The 20,997-nt window shown below is 45.9% G+C and overlaps 1 protein-coding gene and 1 non-coding gene across 5 annotated transcripts in view; both read left to right on the top strand.

Moving 5' to 3' along the window:
- Positions 1–609: 609 nt before the first annotated feature.
- Positions 610–20,997, top strand: part of TRRAP (transformation/transcription domain associated protein) — a 124,439-nt gene continuing 104,051 nt past the window's right edge. The window contains exons 1-7 of one of the 4 annotated variants that reach the window (XM_037164016.2): positions 610–914; positions 4,570–4,730; positions 5,135–5,184; positions 15,762–15,872; positions 17,322–17,426; positions 18,388–18,471; positions 19,790–19,846. In XM_037164016.2, coding sequence (XP_037019911.1) covers positions 4,631–4,730; positions 5,135–5,184; positions 15,762–15,872; positions 17,322–17,426; positions 18,388–18,471; positions 19,790–19,846 — 507 coding nt within the window. In that variant the 5' untranslated portion in view covers positions 610–914; positions 4,570–4,630. Of the gene's footprint in view, positions 915–1,948; positions 2,174–2,501; positions 2,628–4,569; positions 4,731–5,134; positions 5,185–15,761; positions 15,873–17,321; positions 17,427–18,387; positions 18,472–19,789; positions 19,847–20,997 lie in introns of those variants that run through there. The other 3 variants (XM_037164013.2, XM_037164015.2, XM_037164014.2) reach the window with 3 other exon arrangements.
- On the top strand, positions 4,853–5,056 carry LOC128627176 (small nucleolar RNA ZL1). Its single transcript, XR_008391337.1, has one exon. It is a non-coding gene; the product is annotated as a small nucleolar RNA ZL1 (small nucleolar RNA).

Here is a 20,997-nt window from a genome sequence, read left to right as displayed (position 1 = left end):
GCTGAACCCCTGCCTCTGTCAGGACAACCACAGGCCTAGTCTTAAGGCTTGTCTACTCCAAGTTTGGAAATTATTGGAAAGATCCTCTTCCCTCTCCCAAATAGTATCATCCTAGGGAATCTCTGCTGTTTACAGAGTGTCCTCACTGCAGGGAAATTGGGAATCACTGGGTCATATCATTTCTAAGGGCCCGTGCAGTGTTTAATGCATTTACACCTAAAACCAAAGACCAGACACCTTGTGGCTGAGAGTGGGAATGAACTGATAAAATTACAAGTGGATCAGAGTTTATTAAGTGGTGAGGCAAAATAGACATATGCAACGCCCAAATGGAGGGGACTTGTCAGGGCTGGTGGGTGCTCCTGGGCCTGGAAATGAACTATGTGGAGCTTTCTTTCCTTTTTTTTTTTTTTTACTTTTATTTAGTTATTTTTCAAGTACAGTTTTTTGTCTATTTTTCCCATCCCAGCCTCCCCCGCCCCTTGCTCCCCACCTCCCTCCCATTTCCACCCCCCTTAGTTCTCGTCCCTGTGTCCTTCCTATTTGTTCCTCCAAATCCCTCCCCCATTTTCCCCTTAACTTCCCTTCCTTCTCCCCTCTGGTCACTATCCCTTGTTCTCTATTTCATCTTTCCTTTTTTAAAAAAAAGATTTTATTTATTTATCTTTAGAGGGGAAGGGGAGAGGGAGAAATATCAATGTATGGTTGCCTCTCGTGGGTCCCCTGCTGGGAACTGGCATGTTCCCTGACTGGGAGTCCAACCGCAATCCTTTGGTTCACAGGCCCACACTCAATCCACTGCGCTACACCAGCCAGGACTTAAGCGGAGCTTTCAAGGCCAGGCCACAGACGCAACCAAACCCAGCAAGATGGCTGCGACTGTGAAGCCCTGGGCGGCGATCTGGGTGCGCATTGTGAGTTGGGGTCGCTGCCTTTGTCTCTGGTGGAAGCAACATAAGTCGTAGGTGAGGGCGGCCGCCGTTCCCAGTAAGCCTGTGGAAGGGACAAGGCAGGTGGCGAGAATAACCGCTGAGATCCCTTGGAGCTTTGGGCCTTTCTTCCCCAGGTTCAGTATCTCAGAACAGTAGGGGTCGATCTAGGGGGTCGGCCCAGGTGGGAGGGGTTAGTTGATGCCGGATGTCTGGTGCCGAAAGTCTGGAAGGAATCTCTACTGCATCTCAGGCCAATTTACCTGGTCCAATCACGTTCACTCCTCACGCCAGTCTCCGCCTCTGACATTTTTCTGGTCCATTTCTCTTTCCGGCCCTCCTTGGCGTCACAGGTCCTCCCCTATTTCATTCCTCTCGCCATCAACGTTCTTGCGGTTTACAGTTCCTACAGCACTCGCTTGCGTGTTGATACTATTGGGTTTTCGCGTGTCTTGTGTTGGATCCTTTCCTGAAAGGTTCCCGTTCTGGAGCGTTCTTTCAGGGTCTTCGGTGGAGTCCACGCCTTCACATCTAGGCACCAGGGCGTTCTGCCCCACTGGCTCAGGTCTCACTATCTTGGCCTAGGTCCATGCATCTGCCCGAGGGGACAGCTTTGGGGTGATGCAGCTGCAAAACAAATGACCCAGTCGGCCGCCTCCAGGCAGAACACGAGGGTTTTCCCTTGCTTACATGCTATCGGCCTTTCTCCTGCCTTCCACTCCCCAAAGACCTTCCTTCCTTCCACCCCCTCTCGGGCTAAGAGGGAGCCTGAGAAAGCAGTTTGTGTGTGGAGGGGGAGGGGGGAGAAAACCGCGCCTCGCCTGCAGTATTCAGTTCAGGGGTGGCCTCTTCCCGAACCAGACCCCCGCTATCGGATGCCCACGCGGGAAGCAGTCGCCGAGCGTCACTCCCGCACCCTCGCGGAGTCTGGCTCCGGCAAGTAGACTTAGGGCAGAAGCCCAAGGAAACAGATGTGGTAGGTGACTCCCTGCAGCTCCATCCCTGCCGGCGACTCCGCCCACGCGGACAAGGCTTAAAGGGCCGCCAGGGCCCCCAGGTGCCGCACAGCCCCTCCCGCTCCCAGCCCAGGCCGCACCCATTTGGGGGCGGTGCGCCCGGGTCTATTTCTCCCGCGGCGGCCCTGCTTTAAGAGGGGGCGGGACTGCACGCGGCGGTTCTACGGAAGCCTGTGTTTCATCGGTGGTCGCGGTTCGCGGTTGCAGAGGCCGGGCACCGAACTCGGGGTATGTGCGGGAGTGGAGCGGAACGGCCCCGGGAAGCGCGTGCAGCAGCTCCCAACGGGTGCGACGCGGTCCAGGCGTGGGGAGATCTCTGGGGCGTTGCGGCTCCGTGGGGTGGCAGAGGGAGGTCGACCTGTGCCGGGGGCCCTTAGTCTCTCGCGGGGCCCAGCTCTAGCCGCAACCTACGCTGTTGTCCGTTCCAGCAGGAGTCGCGGGAGGCGGGGGATGAGCGGCGTAGATCTTGGTCCTCGGCGCTTTCCGTAGCACGGCCTAGGAGGCGGGCGCTTGGGGTCTGGGGACGGTGACAAAAGAAGGAGGGAAGCGGAGGGCCGTTGGAGCCGGGGAAGGTGGAGCGTGGGGTTTGGGCACCGTTGCCCCGAGGTGTTCCCGCTCGGCCGGGCCCTTCCTGGCCTGCGCGCAGGTACCTGGCCCGCCTGGCCCAGCGTGCGGAGCGAAGGTAGCGGCGAGGACAGCGCCCCCTCTGGTCCGGCGGCACCGCCTCGCGGTGCGGCGGCGGTGGCGGTGGCGGGCGGTGGGGCCATTTGCCCGAGTGCGGGTGCCGCACAGGCTCAGGCCTCTCCACCTGGGTCCGGACGCAGGGACTCCATCGAAGCCAGGCCTGAACCCTGGGCCTCCCGGGTCTTCGAGCTACTCCCCATCAGATAGGCGGGATGGGTCGTTTTCGCACCTTAGGCACCCCCACCCCTTCCGGGCCGGAAAGCTGAGCCAGGCCCCTGGGGACCCTGGGAAAGGGAAGAGTTGATGAGTCCGGTGGTAACGGAGGTCCGAGCCGTTAAGAAGTTTGGGGGCGACCAGAAATTTGCTAGGCAGGGAGAGGCCATGACCTAGAGTCTTGTGTGTCTGGAATGAAGATGGGAGTGTGAGACCTTCTGCGTTTGAAGGAGGGAGTGTGACCTGAAACAGGAAGCTTTAGTCTGGTCATCATCCAGCAGAGTGGACAGAATCCCTTCCTTTGGCCTCTTTTGGGTGTTTTCCTGCCTTGAGTCAGAGGAGTGGGACTTGTGGTGGGCTGTGTGTGCTAGGGTGGTGCAGCTGTGGGTGTCCTTTCTCCATCGGAGCAGCGCTTTTGAGGCTCTGGGAGAGTGGCCAGAAGGGGCTTTGTGGAGTCAGGGTGTGGGGGCAGAAGTGTGAGCTGCAAGGCAGTGTATTCAGTAGGGCAAAGCTTTACAAAGGTCTGCAGAAGAGTTATTGGTGTTTCTGTTAAAGAAAGAAAATCAAGTCAAGAAACTGTTAAGGCAGACTGGAGTAAGGTAGATAGATATAAGGAGGGTGGTTAAGCAGTTGCCCCAGTTGCTGCAGACCCTTTGTGAAGGCTTTTAAAATAACATCTAAGTTTCCCTCTGTTTTCCAGTCTGAAGTGGCGTTTTTCAGAGTGTGGTCAACAGCCTGTTTGTGACTCACAGAGTTGTTATTTTAGATCATTTATTCATTTAGTCAATGTGCATTTTTTGAATGCCTACCATATTCCAGCTGCAAACTATTTGCAGCTTCCTGGGGTGCTCACTGAACCACTGTCTCTGGGTTATGCTTGGAAATCCATCTCCGGCACCTGGTGATTTCATGCACATTGAAGTTGGAGAACAAGTGACCTAGGGCAGAATTGGCCAGGCCCCAGCCAGCCGACCAGATGCAGCCTGGTGCCTGTTTTTATACAGCCCTTGCACCAAGAGTGGTTTCTACATGTTTTAGGTGGTTGGGGAAAAGTCAAAAGAAAAGTAATGTTTCATGACACTGGAGAATTATATGAAGTTGAAATTTCAGTGTCCAGAAGTAAAGTTGTATTGGGTCATAGCTACTGTTCATTTATGTGGTGTCTGGCTGAGTAGTTGTGATAGAATTCATGGCCACAAAGCCTAAAATATTTATTACCTATCTCTGTTTTTACAGATAGAATATGAAGAACGTAGTTGACCCCTGGCCTAGTGAAAGAAGGAAATACAGAAGGAAAGAAAAGCATTTGTCTAGAAATACCATGTTTAGAAATTAATAGGTAAAATGGATTTAGGTAAATTTTAATTTTTAAAAGGCAGAGGGAATAGCATATTCTGGATTAATGGAAAAATATTTAGATAAATGCAGGCATTTATTTAGGTAGGGTTTTTGTAGAGATTGTGAGCTTGTGCCCTTAATAAATTGGCTAATTTAGCCCTGGCTGGTGAGGCTCAATGGATTCAGCACTGGCCTGAGAACCAAAGGGTTGCTGGTTTGATCCCTAGTCAGGGCACACGCCTGGGTTGTGGGCCAGGTCCCCAGTACAGGGTGTGCGAGAGGTGACCACACATTGATGTTTCTCTCCCTCTCTTTCTCCCTTCTCCTCTCTAAAAATAAATAAATCTTAAAAATAATAAATTGGCTAATTTATACATTTCTTTTCATAGGCTGGGTGAACTCATGGACCTGATACTTTTCTCTTGAGAAGTAAACTGGATTAGAAGAAAAATGGCATTTGTTGCAACACAAGGGGCCACGGTGGTTGACCAAACCACTCTGATGAAAAAATACCTTCAGTTTGTGGCAGCTCTCACTGATGTAAATACCCGTGAGTTGATCCTTTTTTTGTCATTAAGAAATGCATTAACGTGACTCGTGCATCTCAGTTTCAAGACGTGGAGATAAATAGGAATATTAACTTTATCCTGATTTCCTCTTTCCCTGCCTTGTGGAGAAGCAGAGTGATGAGCATTACTGGCTGGAGCACCAAAGAGGCACAAGTGTGTGCGTGGGTGCATGTGTGAGTTTCTCTGTCTGGGTCTGTGCGTGCACACGTATGTCTGGGAGTGTGAATGTGTGTGACTGGCTGTAGGGAACTAGCCGTGTGCCTTCTGTGGGGCCATGACAGTCAAACTGATAAGATCTGATTGCTTCTCATATTCAATCCAGTAATTTTAGGAACATCCTTGACGTAATTGCAATGACCTGATGATTTGTTTTGTCATTTTACAGCTGATGAAACCAAGTTAAAAATGATGCAAGAAGTTAGTGAAAATTTTGAGGTATGATCTTTATATTATATGCTTTTCATTTTGAGGTAAATACTCTCATGAGCTTTCCTGTTGCTTTTCTGTCAATCTTTCACTAGTTACTCCAAAAATATTTCTGTCAATGTAATTTATTGTATTTTAAAATTGAAACCTGAAAGTTTTTACACTGTGTTGTCCAACTTTTTCATACTGTTGATAGTTGCTTTGGTTTTGGTTGTTTAACATTTTTTAAATTTATAAAAAGAACCTACTTTTAGAGAAAGGGGAAGGGAGGGAGAAAGAAAGGGAGGGAAACATCCATGTGAGAGATACATGGATTGGTTGCTGATTAGTTGTGATCCATACCCCAGGCAGGTACCCTGACTGGGGATCTTAACTGGAGACCTTTTGGTTCTCAGGTTGGCATTCAATCAATCCACTGAGCCACACCAGCCAGGGCCACTTTTTAATTTTTAAATGTGGTAACTTTTTAGGTATATACTGTGTTTTGCTGTGTATAATGTGCACCCACATTTTTGGCCCAGACTTTCAGGAAAAAAATCTTTCATTTTAACTTTTTAATTAATTAATTTATTTCTTTATATTTAGAAATAAAATCAATTATCACATTCCAGAGTAGTATTTTGCATATGGGTATTGTAATTGCTTTCTTGCTTTCATCTTCTTTTTGATTATTTGAGCCAGGGCAGGTTCATTTTTCAGTTTTTTTCCTTCTTTAAATTAAAACAATTTTTTTTACTGATTTTTTTTTTCTTTTTAAGATTTTATTTTATTTTTCGACAGGGGAAGGGAGGTGGAAAGAGAGGGAGAGAGCCCTGGCTGTGGCTCAGTGGATTGAGTGCCTGCCTGTGAACCAAGGGCTCGCTGGTTCGAGTCCCAGTCAGGGCAATGCCTGGGTTGCGGGCCAGGTCCCGGGTGGCGGGTATGTGGGGGGCAACCGCACACTGATGTTTCTCTCCCTCTCTCTCTCCTTTCCCCTCTGTCTAAAAATAAGTAAATAAAAAGTATTTTAAAAAAAGAGGGAGAGAAACATAAATGTGTGGTAATGTCACACCCCCCACTGGGTATCTGACCTGTAACCCAGGCATGTGCCCTGACTGGGAATCGAACCAGCGACTGTTTAGTTCGCAGTCTGGTGCTCAATCCACTGAACTACACCAGCCATGGTAACTGAATTTTTTTCTGTTTTGTGTTTAGTGTGACCTGCTGTCAGATTCATTGCCTAATTTTCAGCCATCTCCAGTCTGCTGGGATGTTATTTTTAAAATTCAACTTACATATATTTAGTTTTTGCATTTTAAAACTTTGTTGTAGTTTCAGTTACAGAATTTCCATTTGGCTCTTTTTTTTTTTAAAGATTTTATTTATTTATCTTTAGAGGGGAAGGAAAGGAGAGAGGGAGAGAAACATCAATGTATGGTTGCCTTTTTGCGTGTCCCCTGCTGGGAACTGGCCTGCAGGGAACCGGCCTGCAACCCAGGCATGTGCCCTGACTGCCATTTGGCTCTTGATATATTACACTTCTCTGCAGGTTTCCTGTGTATATCTATTAGGACCATATTTTCCTTTCATTCTTGAACGTGTTTGTAATGGCTGCTGTAAAGTTAAGTTAGGCACAGCATCGGTGCACTGTGAAGTTGGTTTCTGTCGGCTGTGGGTGGGGCCCACTCCTGCTGGTTTGCGTGGCTAGTGGTTTTGGTTGTGTAGTGGACGTTGCGTGTGAACTCAGGGACTCCATTCTGTTACTTCCCTTTGAAGAGTGTTGATATTTTTATTGTAGTTGGCGGTCTGGTTGCTGGCTAATCTTGGTTTTATGCTGTGGTAGGAAGGATCTGTGGGAAGCCCAAGGTGTTAAGCAAGAGGCTGAATTTAGGTAGGATGTGTTGTAAGGAGTCCTCAATAGTCCTTACTCTAGGAAATTGTCCTTCTTCAGCTGGCTGCCTGGGGTGTTACTGAGGTGTTAAGGTGTGGCTAGGTTGGACCCAGCACCGTCTAATTTTGCCAGAACTCTGGTGTCTCTGGTCATCTCTTAGCCCCAGAGCTGCCAGTGTGCGTTAAGCCTCAGGTAGTCTTACCCTACCTTACCTTACATGTAGCTCAGCCCTCATCAGTCAAGGTCTCAGGGATACATGGCAGACCATACTCACCCTCATTCTGCAGCTCCTTTTCCTCCGGGGCTCTGCCTGCAGGTTTGCTCTCTGGTACATGTTCTGCAGAACCACCACCATCTCTTTGGGCCCCAGCCTGCTGAGCCCAGGTTGGGAGATCGGACCTCGGCAGAGAAGCAAGGTGATCGTGGGCTCAGCTTGTGAGTTCTCCTTCTCTTGGAGGTCACAGTCTTCCACTGCCTCTTGTCTAGCACCTGAAAATTGTTCTCTGGAGTTTTGTGAACTGTATAGTTAACATGGTGCCGTTTAGTCTCCTAGGCAGATTCGACAGTCACATGTCTTATTTTTAATGTGGGAATTATAAAACCTTTCTCGATATGATTAAGAACAATAGGTAAAATATTTCCCAGCCTCTGGCATAGTCATTTGAATTAGTAAACATTAAATAAATGCTAGTGGGATTCAACCAGATACCCTAGTATCTGTAGTAATGGACAGTATTCTCATTAAAAAAAAAGATTTTATTTATTTAGTTTTAGAGAGAGGAGAAGGGAGGGAGAAAAACCACAGTGTGGGAGAGATACAGTGATCAGTTACCTCTCACGCCCCCAACTGGGGACCTGGCCAGCAACCTAGGCAGGTGCCCTGACTGAGAATCAAACCAGTGACCTTTTGATTTGTAGGTGGGTGGGGTGCTCAGTTGACTGAGCCACAGCAGCCAGGGCTTATTTTCTTTTTTTTTAAATAGTTGTTTTCAAAGACTTTTAAATAGTTGTTTTGAAAGACTTGCTGACTTAAACTGAGCTAGAAAAAAAAATCCTCAGATATTTAGAGATTAAGCTGTAGAGTTTCTCTTTTGCCCAAGCTGCTAATGCAAATTTGTTAAACACACACAAAAAAACGAAACAAGAAAAAAGAGGTGGGGTGTAGAAAAAGATAGCCCTGCATTCTGCGTTTTTTTAAAATAGATTATTCATTTGAGAGAGAGAGAAACTTTGATTTTTGAGTCTTATGTGTCCATGCATTTATTACTCGATTCTTTCATATGCCCTGACTGAGGGTAGAACCTGCACACTTGGCCTCTCAGGACAACGTGCTGACTGACGGAGATTCCTGCTGGGCTGCATTCCATGTTTTACCTGCAGGAAGAACCTGTAGTAGGGAACCAGAGCCCTGATGGGGCTAAGGGCCATGGGAGAGGCACGGGGCTCTCAGAGTCGAGTGTCTGACAGTCAGCACGTTAGTTCCTGGCTTTGGTCTCAGATGTATTGATTAAATTAGCAGAATTAGAAGTTACTGAAGCAGGATACTTGGGCTTTTCCAAAAAGTGACTTTTGAAATCTGTACGGCATAGACATTTACCTTAAATTCAGATGACGAAGTCCCTCAAAGAATTAAATACTGGAATGGCCATCACTAGGTGATTTTAAATTACCATTGTTACCATCCTGGAAAAAACATTTAAATGAAGTGAGTGAAACTGAAACAAAATACTGATGATTTCAGGAGTCTTAGAAATTCATTTCACTAAACACTCTGATTAAGATTTTAGGCTGAGTAAATATCATATGGGCCACCTTTTAGGACAGGAAATAGGAAACCGTTGCGTTAGAAGTCACTGAAAATTTTGCATGGATCAAAAAGTTCAGGGCTGAGTTAAAATACTGGCAGGTTAACTGGACAGTTCGTTCAATGTGTCATCTTCACGGGGGAGTTTGGTGCTCAGGTGTGTTGAAGGCTGTGGAATCCTGGGTTGGCAGGGCTGCTGTGCAGGTGAGCCTGGTTCCTGGACGACCCTGATGGTATTTCAGTGCGAGGCTTCTCCCTGTCCCCTAAGTCCTTGAGTGTGTTTTGTAAGGTTTTAGGCTTTGGCAATAAAAGGTGATGAGCAGTTTTTAAAAATATTTTTTTATTTTTCTGTTATAGTTGCCATGCAATATTATATTAGTTTCAGGTATATAACATCGTGATTGGGCATTTATATAATTTACCAAGTGATCACCCCAGTAAGTCTAGTACCCATTGGGTATCACACAGTTATCACAGTATTATTATGTTTCTTACGCTGTACTCTACATCCCCGTGACTGCTTTTATAACTGGCAGTTCATACATCTTAATACTGTTTCTTTTTTCACCTGTCCTCCTAACCCACTTCCATCTGGCAACCATTAACATATTCTCTGTATCTATGAGTTTGTTTTATTTGTGGGTTTAATTTATTTTCTAGATTCCATGTACAAGTGAAGTCATGTGGTATATGTCTTTCTGTTTCTGCTTATTTCACTTAGCATAATACCCTCTAGGTCCATCCATGTTGTTGCAGATGGCGAGATTTCTTTGTTTCTTTCTTCTTTTTTATGGCTGAGTAATATTCCATTGCAGATGTGTACCACAACTGTATCAGATTGCTTCCAAATTTTGGCTATTGGAAATGATGCTGCAATGAACTTTTTGGTCTAGTGTTTTGGGTTTTATTGGGTAAATACCCAGAAGTAGAATTGCAGAGTCCTTCTTTGTCTCTTGTTGTAGTCTTTGTTTCAAAATCTATTTTGTCTGATAGTAAATATTGCTACTCATCTTTTGCTTGTTTACATTTTCATGAAATATATTTTTCTTTTTAAAATTATTTTTACTGTTTATGCTACTACAGTTGTCCCAGTGTTTCCCCATTTACTCCCTTCAGGGAGTCCCCACACTGTTGTTCAGGTCATGGGTCATGCCTGTAAGTTCTGTGGCTATTTCCTGTGCTGTACTTTACATCCCCATGGCTATTCTGTAACTACCTGTTTGTACTTCTTAATCCCCTTACCCTACTTGCATCTGGCGACCATGAAAATGGTCTCCATATCTATAATTCTGACTGTTCTTCTTGTTTGCTCAGTTTTTCAGATTAATTTGTTGATAGATATGTAGGTACTGGCAGTTTATTGTTCATAGTTCTGATCTTGTTTTTTCTTAGTAAGTCCCTTAACATTGCATATAATAATGGTTTGGTGATGATGAACTCCTTTAGTTTTTTCTTGTCTTGGAAGCTTTTTCTTTGCCCTTCAATTTTAAATAATAGCTTTGCTGGGTAGAGCAGTCTTGGCTGAAGGTCCCTGCTTTTCATAACTTTGAATATTTCTTGCCCGTCCCTTCTAGCTGGCCAAAGTTTTTTTGGGAAATCAGTTGATGGTCTTATGGGGACGCCCCTGTAGATAATTTACTGCTTTTCTCTCGCTGCTTTTAAGATTCTCCTTTTATCTTTTAACCTTTGGCATTTTAATTATGACATGCCTTGGAGAGGGGTCTTTGCATCTGCCTTGTTTGGGATCCTCTGTACTTCTTGGACTTGCATGTCTATTTCCTTCACTAAATTAGGGAAATTTTCTTTCATTATTTTTCAAATAGATTTTCAGTTTCTTGCTCTTTCTCTTCTCTTTCTGGTGCCCCTGTGATGGGAATGTTGGAACATGTAAAGTTGTCCCAGAGCTGCTTATACTACCCCTGTTTTTTTGGACTTAAAAAAAGATTTTATTTATTTATTTTTAGAGAGGGGGAAGGGAGGGAGAAAGAGAAGGAGAGAAACATCAGTGTGTGGTTGCCTCTTGCATGCTCTCTACTGGGGACCTGGCCCACAACCCAGGCACGTGCCCAGACTGGGAATTGAACTCGCGACACTATGGTTTGCGGGCTGGCACTCAATCCACTGAGCAACACCAGCCAGGGCATGGATCCTTTGTTCTTGTTGTTCTGATTGGTTGTTTTTTGCTTCCTTATGTTAGAAATCATTGATTTGATTTTCATCTTTAACCTCTTTACTGTTGTTTCCCTGTAAGTTGTTATTTCAATTAGTACATTCTTCTTTTTTTAAATATATTTTATTGATTATGCCATTACAGGTGTCCTATTTCACCCTCTTCATTCCCCTCCACCCTGCACACCCTCCCCCACCATTCCCCCCTTTCATTTATGACCATGTGTCTCAAGTTCTTTAGATTCTATATTTCCCATACTATTCTTGCCCTCCCCCCTATCTATTTTCTACCTATTGTCTATGCTACTTATTCTCTGTACCTTCTCTCCCCTTCTCCTCCTCCCACTCCCCTCTTGTTAACCCTCCATGTGATCTCCATTTCTATGGTTCCTCTCCTGATCTAGCTGTCCTCTTAGTTTGCTTTTGTTTTAGGTGTGGTTGTTAATAACTGTGAGTTTGTTTGTCCTTTCACTGTTCATCTTTTTTAACATTTCATATAATAAGGGCTTGGTGATGTTGAACTCCTTGACTTTGACCTTATCTGAGAAGTACTTTATCTGCCCTTCCATTCTAAACAAAAGCTTTGCTGGATAGAGCAATCTTGGATGTAGGTCTTTGCCTTTCATGACTTGGAATACCTCTTTCCAGCCCCTTCTTGCCTGTAAGGTCTCTTTTGAGAAATCAGCTGACAGTCTGATGGGGACTCCTTTGTAGGTGACTGTCCCCTTATGTCTTGCTGCTTCTAGGATTCTCTCCTTCATTTTAATCTTGGCTAATGTAATGATGATGTGCCTTGGTGTGTTCCTTCTTGGGTCCAACTTCTTTGGGACTCTCTGAGCTTCCTGGATTTCCTGGAAGTCTATTTCCTTTGCCAGATTGGGGAAATTCTCCTTTATTATTTATTCAAATGAGTTTTCTACTTGTCGCTCTTCCTCTTTCCCTTCTGGTACCCCTACAATTTGGATGTTAGAACATTTAAAGATGTCCTGGAGGTTCCTAAGCCTCTCCTCATTTTTTTGAATTCTTGTTTCTTCATATTTTTCTTTTTGGTCATTTTTTTCTTCCTTCTGGTCCACTCCCTTGATTTGAGTCCCAGTTTCCTTTCCATCAATGTTGGTTTCCTGTGCATTTCCCTACATTTCACTTAGTGTAGCCTTCATTTGTTGTTCTAATTTGTGACTAAAATCAACCATTTCTATGAGCATCCTGATCACCAGTGTTTTGAACTGTGCGTATGATAGGTTGTCTATCTCTTGGTTGCTTAGAATTATTGGCTCTGTGGCTTTGACCTGTTTTTGAACCATAATGTTTTGGTTTGTTCAGTCCTATTCTGTATGAGGGGCGGAGCCTTAGGTGTTCACCAGGGCGAGGCAACCCAGGTTGCTGGGTTGTGATGCTGTATGTGGGGTCGGGGTCAAAGAGGGGCAATGGCGTTTGTTTCACTCTCAGATTTCGGTCCCTTCTGCTGCTTCCTGCAAGCAAGCTGGGCCCCCCTGGTCCTGGCTCTTGGGTGTGTGGGCCTTTGCACCCTCCAGGACCCTGTGGGTCTCTCCAACAAACTCTCTGTGAGCCTGGGAGCTTCTGCCGGCACCTCGACCCTGAAAGTTTTTCCAATTGGTGCTTTTAGGCTTTATTTTCCGGCGTTGGGGCCCTGGTTTGCGTGGTCTGTCTCACTGCTTGTTCCTTTGCCTGGTTTATCTGCGGGTGAATGTGTGACCTCAGTCAGCCAGCTGCCCTGTGCCCTCACTGGGTCTGCTCATTTCCACCCCAGGCCTGGGATCTGCCAACTGCTGCCTGCGCGCCTGGGTTGGTCAGGCCACCTTTTCCTGTGTGACCCCGCTCCACCAGCTGCTGACTCCGCCCCTCTTACTGGTCTGGCTGAATGGTTCGTTGTTGTCGGACTTCCGTACAGTTCAATTTTCTGTGTTTTGGTTGCGTTTTTTTACTAAAACTTTGTTATTTTTAAACTTGGTTGTGTGAGGAGGCACAGTGTTTCTACCTACGCCTCCATCTTGGCCGGAAGTCCACATTCTTCATTTTTGACTGCATCTTTTCTATGCTGCTGAGTCCTCACTGAGTTCGTTGAGCATCCTTATAAACAGTGTTTTGAACTCTATCTGATAGATTGTTTATCTCTATTTTGTTTAGTTCTTTTTCTGGAGATTCCATCTTTCTTTCATTTGGGCTATGTTTCTTTGTCTTCTTAATTTGGCGGCCTCCCTGTGTGTGTTTCTGTGTATGAGGTAGAGCGGCTCTGACTCCATGTGTTGGTAGTGTGGCCTAATGTAGTAGGTGTCCAATAGGGACAGTGGCACAGCCTCCCCTATCACTGAAGCTTAGCACTGGAGATGTGCCCTCCATGTGGACTGACTACTTCCTCCTCTTGTAGTTGAGCTTTAGTCGCTATTGGCAGGTCAATGGGAGGGATTTACCCAGGCCAGTCAGCTGCAAGGACTGGCTGTGACCACTGACCACCAACCTCTGCCCTCCTTGGAGGGGGTTAGAGGGGTGGTGCTTCGATGTGGTCTGTAGCTGTCTGCTGAGTGCACAGGATCTGGGGTTTTCTGGGTGGTGCGGGCCAAGGTCAACCCCCACCTTAGTTCTGCCCCGGTCCACCTGGCATGAGCTATAAAGGAATGTGAGATGGCTGCTGCTTGTGCTGGACCTGGAGATTCCCAGGCAAAGCCAAGCTGTGAATCTAGGCTGGCTGCTGCTAGTGCTGGGCCTGTTCGATGGGATTTAGGAGTCGTGAAGCTTGAGCCACGACTTGCCATTCATGTGGAAAAGTCATGTTAACAGTTTGGGTGGGCCCCTCAGTTGGGTGGAATGGAGTTTCTGGAGATCTCCAGGGTGGGGTAAAGTGTTAGCCAGGTTGATGGAGTCTCAGATACGACTCTTGTGTTTTGGCTTTTGGCTCTGTGGGGGAGGGCTCAGAAATGGACAGTGGCCTCTGCTCACTTTGGTTTTTGACACTTCAGTTCCTCCCTGTGTGCCACTGGTGCCTTTCAAGCCATTACCCTGGTGCTGGAGCCCAGAGAGAGTGAGTCTGAGGAAGTCCATGTTCGGGGTCTTTGAGAGGAACGGTGTCTGTGTCTCCTGCTGGTTCTCTGTCTAGTCCTTTATGGACCGCTCTTCTCACATTGTCTTCCCGTCATCCCCAGCTCCGAGTGCAAAGCTCCAAGTCCAGACCAGTGGCGCCTGCGCTCCAGACACGGGTTTTGCTGCCCAGCTGCTGTGTCTCGTTGGCTTCTCTGACTCAGGACGTTTTAGTGCCTTTTACACTCACACTTTCTCATAATTTCAGGCCTTTGCATTCTCTTTCCTTAGAACCTTGTTCTTTTTCCAGTTTTTCACATGGTTTAAGTCCTACTGGCCTTCCATGTTTTCCTGTAAATGTCACTGCTTCAGGAAGATGGTCTCTGCTATTGGTTCTGTCCATGGATTACGTTCCATTGGTAGATTTTGTTACGCTCATACTGTTAGTTTTTCTCTTGATATCTGTCTTCTGCAGCACACTGCTGCCTCCCTCATCCCTGAAGGTGTGAACGTCATACTGTCTTTATGATTTTATCTCTATTGAGCACCTGACAGGAGCTTTTAGTGTCTTTGTTAAATAGGCTGGTGAGACTTTAGAAGGAGTAAAGGAGTTGGGTGTCACACTGAATTTGAATCCACTTCCAAAACTTACCGATTCTGACATTCTGAAAAGTTTTAACCTCTCTGAGCCCTTCTTTATCTGTGAAATGGGCAGAATATTCCCGAGGGTTGTGGTGAGGCCTGATGGGACAGAGCAGAAAGCGCGCAGCACAGCCTTCATTGAGCGCGCAGGTGCACTGCGGACACTGCACACGCCATCGGGAGCTTTCTATATACTGATTCGTGTAATGTTCACGTGATCACATGAGGCAGGAAATACCCTTCCTTTTCATTTTTAATCTTCACCTGAGGATATGTTCATTGATTTTAGAGGGAGAAGAAGGAGGTGGGGTGGGGGAGAGAGAGAAAGATTGAGGGGGAGAGACATCGATCGGTGGCCTCTTGCTTGTGCCCCTATGGAGGGGTGGGACCTGCGACCTTTTGGTGTTTGGGACGATGTTCAGGCAGTGGAATCCCCCCTGCGTCCCCCCCCGCCCAGGGGAGATGGGAAGGACCCTTTCTTAACTGGTGGCGTCGCTGCGGTGCAGAGGTTTATAATCCTAAGTGGGATCCATAAACTGCCCAAGTAGCCGTTTTACTAAAAAGTTTAGTTTCATTTTCTATTTTCCTTTCGTAATGGGAGCTAGGATAGATCATGGATTAGGTTAGATTTTAATCTAACTTATCTAGACCTAATTAACAGTTCCAGTTTCGGGTTGGAAGAGGGTGTCAGTGTGTTTCAGCTCCGCTTCTCCGGGGAGGAATCTCAGGTCTGGAAGCTGAACGCCGTCTCCGCGGTGTTGCCCTTGGGGTGGCGGGGCCAGCCTGGAACTGGCCTCGGGTTCGCCGTTTCCCTCGGCGCTTGCCTTTCTGGTTCCAGCAGCAAATTTCAGCATTCAGTTCTCTCAGACTGGATTTCAGAGGCAACAGTCATCCTGATTTATTTAAAACTGCATTATCACCAGAGCATCTAAAAGTATTACAAATTACTGTTGACTCTGGTACAGTGTTTTATGTTCTTTTTAGGTGATTGTGATGCTATGTAAATTTGAAATGAAAGTGTGTACACAGACTTACCGGGGATATCTTTTATTTTTGCATAATTAGAATGTAACGTCCTCTCCTCAATATTCTACATTCCTGGAGCATATCATCCCTCGATTTCTTACATTTCTGCAAGATGGAGAAGTTCAGTTTCTTCAGGAGAAACCAGCCCAGGTAATCTGGTTAAAAATATCCATGAGCGTGTGGTGGGATTAAAACGACCGGAGGAGCCCTGTGCTTCCGCTTAGAGATGGAAGAGGTTTCGTCACCCGTGGGTGGCTGTGCCCAAGGCCTTTGCCTTCTCCCTTCAATGTCTCGGCGTTAGTTTGTCAAGTTCATCTCTTCCACATTTTTAACTTCTCACGTTTGCGGACGTGCCGATGGGTGGTGCAGTACTTACTATGAGTGAGTAGGAAAGTGTACAAAGGGAGGAACAGTAGTCCTTTGTCCCCATACCTGTTGGCCAAACTCCACTCTTCCTCATTTTTTTCTTGTAATTCATGGCCAGTGTTGTTTTCCTTCCAGCCCCACCTGCTCTTTATACCCTCTCCTCTTCGTGATTTTTTTTTTAAGATTTTATTAATTTATCTTTAGAGGAGAAGGGAAGGAGAGAGGGAGAGAATATCAATGTATGGTTGCCTCTCGTGTGTCCCCCACTGGGAACTGGCCTGCATCCCAGGCATGTGCCCTGATTGGGAATCGAACCACGATCATCTGGTTCACAGGCCCGCGCTCAAATCCACTGAGCTATGCCTGCCAGGGCTTCGTGATTTTTTTGAAGTAGTCCCATCACATCATTTTTTCTTTTTAAATATTTTATTTATTTTTAGAGAGAGAAAGAGGGGGAAAGAAACATGAATTTGTGGTCTCCTCTTCTGTACCCCCTACAGGGGACCTAGTTCTCCAGCCTGGCATGTGCCCAGGCTGGAGGATAGAACCGGCGACCCTTTGGTTCACAGGCCGGTGCTCAATCCACTGGGCCACACCAGCCAGGGCCATTGGTTGATTCATGTGCCCTGAAAGATCAGACTCGCAACCTTGGCATATCCAGTTGATGCTTTAACCAACTGAGCTCCTCAGCCAGGGCTGAATGAAGCGTTTTTATGTTGCACCATTTCAAGATGTGTGTATATATTTACATAGTTGGTCTGCCTTTCACTGGCGAGCTCCATAAGCAGAATTATGAAAGCTCAGTGCAGCTCAGGATGACATCAGCCCTGGGTCTGGAGCAGTTGGAGAGAACACGGTAGGAGCTGAACTGAGGTTGCACACGGAGATCTCCGTGAAGTTCCCGTGCTGTCTTGCTCTTTCCTCGTAAATCTACTGCACACTCATGCCCTAGTGCCCTGTCCGCCTGGGGTAAGGTGTGAACCAGGGAAAATCCGATGTGCTTGATTGGTCCAGTACACTGCTGCAGAAGTATTGGAAGCGGTGATTTGCAGTGTGCGCATTGGATTACAGTGAAATAGTTTGTAGGGGCGTTCCTAAGCAGGACCCCCCGTGGTAAGAGGGTCACCAATGCCGGGCCCAGATGGCGGTGTGACACTTGGAGAGTGCAGGAGGGTGACTTTGGAACTCCTGGAAGGGTTTTATATTTACGTTTCTAATTTGTTTTTCCACCAGCAACTGCGGAAACTAGTTCTTGAAATAATTCACAGAATACCAACCAATGAACATCTTCGTCCTCATACGAAAAATGTTTTGTCTGTGATGTTTCGCTTTTTAGAGGTAACCTTTGGAGAATTCTTGTTATTTTGCCATATTCAAAACTTTTAGTGATTTTCTTAATGTATAATCCAGTGTTATACAGCCCTATCCCTTCCACTGAAGTTCTGATTCACATGTCTATTTTCCCCTGTTTTGCCCACCAAATTACTCTGAAAGGTTATTAATTTTAATTGCACATTCTTTTTTTTCCCGAGTCACTGAAGAGTTGACTCTGCATGGTGGAAGTCTCTGAGAATGACTGGCATGGTGGCCGACGCACGCGGTGCAGGGCTCCTTGGCTTTGTGCTTTCTGGTTCTGTGTGTGTGAGGCAGCGGTAGAGGCTTGCAAAGGAGTTCCTCAGATTCTTGGGGCTAATCTGCCCGGTACCTGTAAAGTTAACCTGTAAAATTATGTTCTTAGTCTTGATGTGTTTAGAATTCTCTTGTGTCTCTGGGCCCCTTGGGAAGGTGAACTTGGGAGCAGGGAGAGAGTTGGACGCAGGTCCCAGCTGTCACGTGTAGCTGTGTCTTGTTAGCCCCGGGGCTGGTCTTCTCTGAGCCTCAGCCTCCTGGAGGGTGCAGTGCAGGTGGAGCCTCCCACTTAGAGTGTGTGAAGCGTTTAGCTCAGTCCAGTACGGGGGTGGGGAGGGCGGTGCTCAGTAATTGCTCATTCTTTTGGCAATACCTCCAGACCTTAGTTCGTGGGGTGACTTGCCACAAATGCCAGTTACTGCGTCTTTCCGAGTGTTACTGCCAGGAACTTACGGCGGGCTGCCCTTCAGGTAGTCGATCCACCACAGACCACGGGAGCTTCCTTTTTGGGCAGTTGTGTTCTGTGGCTCAAGGAATCTTCAACCAATCAAATCTGAGTTGTCTGATGGAGCGTGTGCATACAGAAAAATGCTTAGAAAATAGTCTTTAATCCTTAGGTTAAAATAAGTCTTCAGAATTGTAACTCGTTAAATGCCTTTTCTTTTTTAAGACGGAAAATGAAGAAAACGTTCTTATTTGTCTGAGAATAATTATTGAGCTGCACAAACAGTTCAGGCCAGCCATCACACAAGAAGTAAGTGTTTCTCTTGAGAGCATTTGTAAACAGTGCTGACAACAGTTTTTATTCTCTGGGAGTGTTGATGGAGAGCGTGCTGCTTGCAAGTGCAGAAAACACAGCCTGTTTGGGGGCGGTCCTGAGCGGGGTTAGCAGTTGCCTGTTCTGTTCTGAGTGTGTACACGGTATCTAAGTGTACCTGTCAGGGGCTGCTATGTGATCCCCACTGCGTTGGCCCGGCTCTCTGCGTGCTCCCGGCTCTCAGGAACGTCTGATGGGCCGGGAGGCGCCAGGCGGGCCATGCTGTACAGGGGCTGAGATGCAGGTTCCGAAGGCAGAGCCGGGATTGAACCTCAGCTCTGCAGCTCGGTAGCTACTTGACGCTGGGTAAACTTCAGCCTTTCAGAGCCTTCTCTGCAAAATGCGGACACTCACAGTGTGTCCTCAAAGATTGCTTGAAGAATTTAAATGTAAAAGTTGCAGTTCTTTAGCACAGTGCTTAGCACCTATGGAGTAAATATTAAATACTCTCTGTTAGCAATAATTAACAGTGTCTTCTGTGGTGGTAAGCTTAGTAAATGCCTGTTGCAGATTATTTGAAAATTGGAAGCATAACAATGAAATACAGTTCTTTCCATCTTAAAGACACCATGGATTTCCTTCCTTTCCCCCACCCCGTGTATGGGGTGTTCTCTACACAGTGACTGTCACACTGTGCATGACACCTGATGTCTTGACTGCTTCCCTTCACATGTTAAACATTTTTCAATAGAATTTTTTTATAAAGTTCTTTATAAAGTTAATTTTTAATGAATGTATAGTATTCTTAGATACCGGTTCCCTTGGTTTTAGATATTTAAAGTTATTTCAGAAAATTTTATTTTTTGACTGTTATTGAATATCTGTTTCTAGTTCACATTACTTCATAGACTAGGTTTGTCGACCTAGAATTACTAGGTCGAAAGTGTTAATATTTAAAAAAATTTTTTTAAAGATTTATTCATAGACAGAAGGGAAGGGAGTGAGAAAGAAAGAAAGGGAAGCATCACTGTGTGGTTGTGTCTCACGCCTCCCACTGGGGATGTGGCCGGAAACCCAGGCATGTGCCCTGACTGGGAATCGAACCAGCGACCTTTCGTTTCACAGGCTGGTGCTTGGTCCACTGAGCCACACCAGCCTGGGCATCTATTTTGTTCACATTCATTGCCAGTTTGTATTTTGGGTCTGACATTTTTCTTAACGTGAAGAGTTGTTGTGTATTAAGACAACTAACATTTTTCTTATTGTAAGCATTTTCTGTTTATAAATAACTTCCTTATACTTTCTTTTCCTTTAGATTCATCATTTTTTGGATTTTGTGAAGCAGATTTACAAGGAGCTTCCAAAAGTAGTGGTATGGTTTTAATATCACTTGAATTCATTACTTATGTTTAATTTGGAGCACCCAGGTTGAAGGAGTAATTGGGGGTGCTAATTGTAGAACAGGTCATGTTTATTGACGATCAGAATTTAGGTTGATAAATCAATCATTTAAAAAACAAGAATTCTTTTGGTTTTACTGTTTAGATTAAATACTTTATTTAATGTATTCTTACTGTAGAAATTTTGCCAAAAAACTCAGAAGATACATCCGCAACTTTATCACTTGCAAGCAGCCGTTACATTTTTGGTTCGTCTTGTGTTTCCCTCGGTGCTTTTTAAAGATGGTTGTGCTCACGGCCATGAAGCCCTTTGGGGAGGTGGTGTGTACTCCTGCATTTTTCTGTATCATTGCAACTCTTCCCTGTATTGAAAGAGCTCTTTCCAGGCGACGTGGAGAGTGTAGACGTGCGTGGGGTAGTGGAGGGAAGTCTCTCCTTCTTACCCTTTCTAATAAGAGGAGTCGCTGTTAACAGTTTGGGACATCTTCGGGGACTCTCTGTCCAGCAGCCGTGACCTCTGCTGGCCCCATAGTTCCCTGTTGCATATGTGCACCTCAGCCATCGTCTCCCTGTGCTGACTTCCCCGGTTTTCAGGTCCTCGTCACAAGTGGCGTTTCCGTAAAAATCATTGCCCCTAAGTCTCTTTGTGTGTTATTTTAAAGATTTTTCTTAAGGTTAAAAAAATTAAGTGAACATACGCTAAAGTTGACTTTTGGTATTTTTGAGGATTATAATCTGCTAATTACATATAAAATTTAAAATTAATTACATTCTGTGTTACATCACCGGCAGTTTAATCAGAGGTTGTCATAAGAAGCTGTGTTGTTTGACATGGAGCCCAGAGCCCCTTGAGAACCACAGGTGTTAAAAAATACCTTCTGTTCTTTGCTTCTGGTCCCGTCTTTGACCTCTACTTAGGAGACTCTTTGGAGAGTCAGTTCAGTAGGGACACACTCCGAGTTTCTTGTTGCTGGAGGGGCGGGTCCGTTCTTCCTGCCTCACCGAGGAGCAGTGTAGTCCGGCGTGCATTTCAGCTCTTCTCAGGCAGGAGCAGGCAGTACTCAGGACAAGTATTTGTTTTCTCTTGGGAGGTGGAAAAATGTTGTCTGTGCCATGTTGTCTT

Source organism: Artibeus jamaicensis, unplaced genomic scaffold, assembly GCF_021234435.1.
Source record: "Artibeus jamaicensis isolate MK-2021 breed Jamaican fruit bat unplaced genomic scaffold, CSHL_Jam_final contig_1085, whole genome shotgun sequence".
NCBI classification, from domain to species: Eukaryota; Metazoa; Chordata; class Mammalia; order Chiroptera; family Phyllostomidae; genus Artibeus; species Artibeus jamaicensis.
This window is presented reverse-complemented; position numbering and strand designations above follow the sequence as displayed.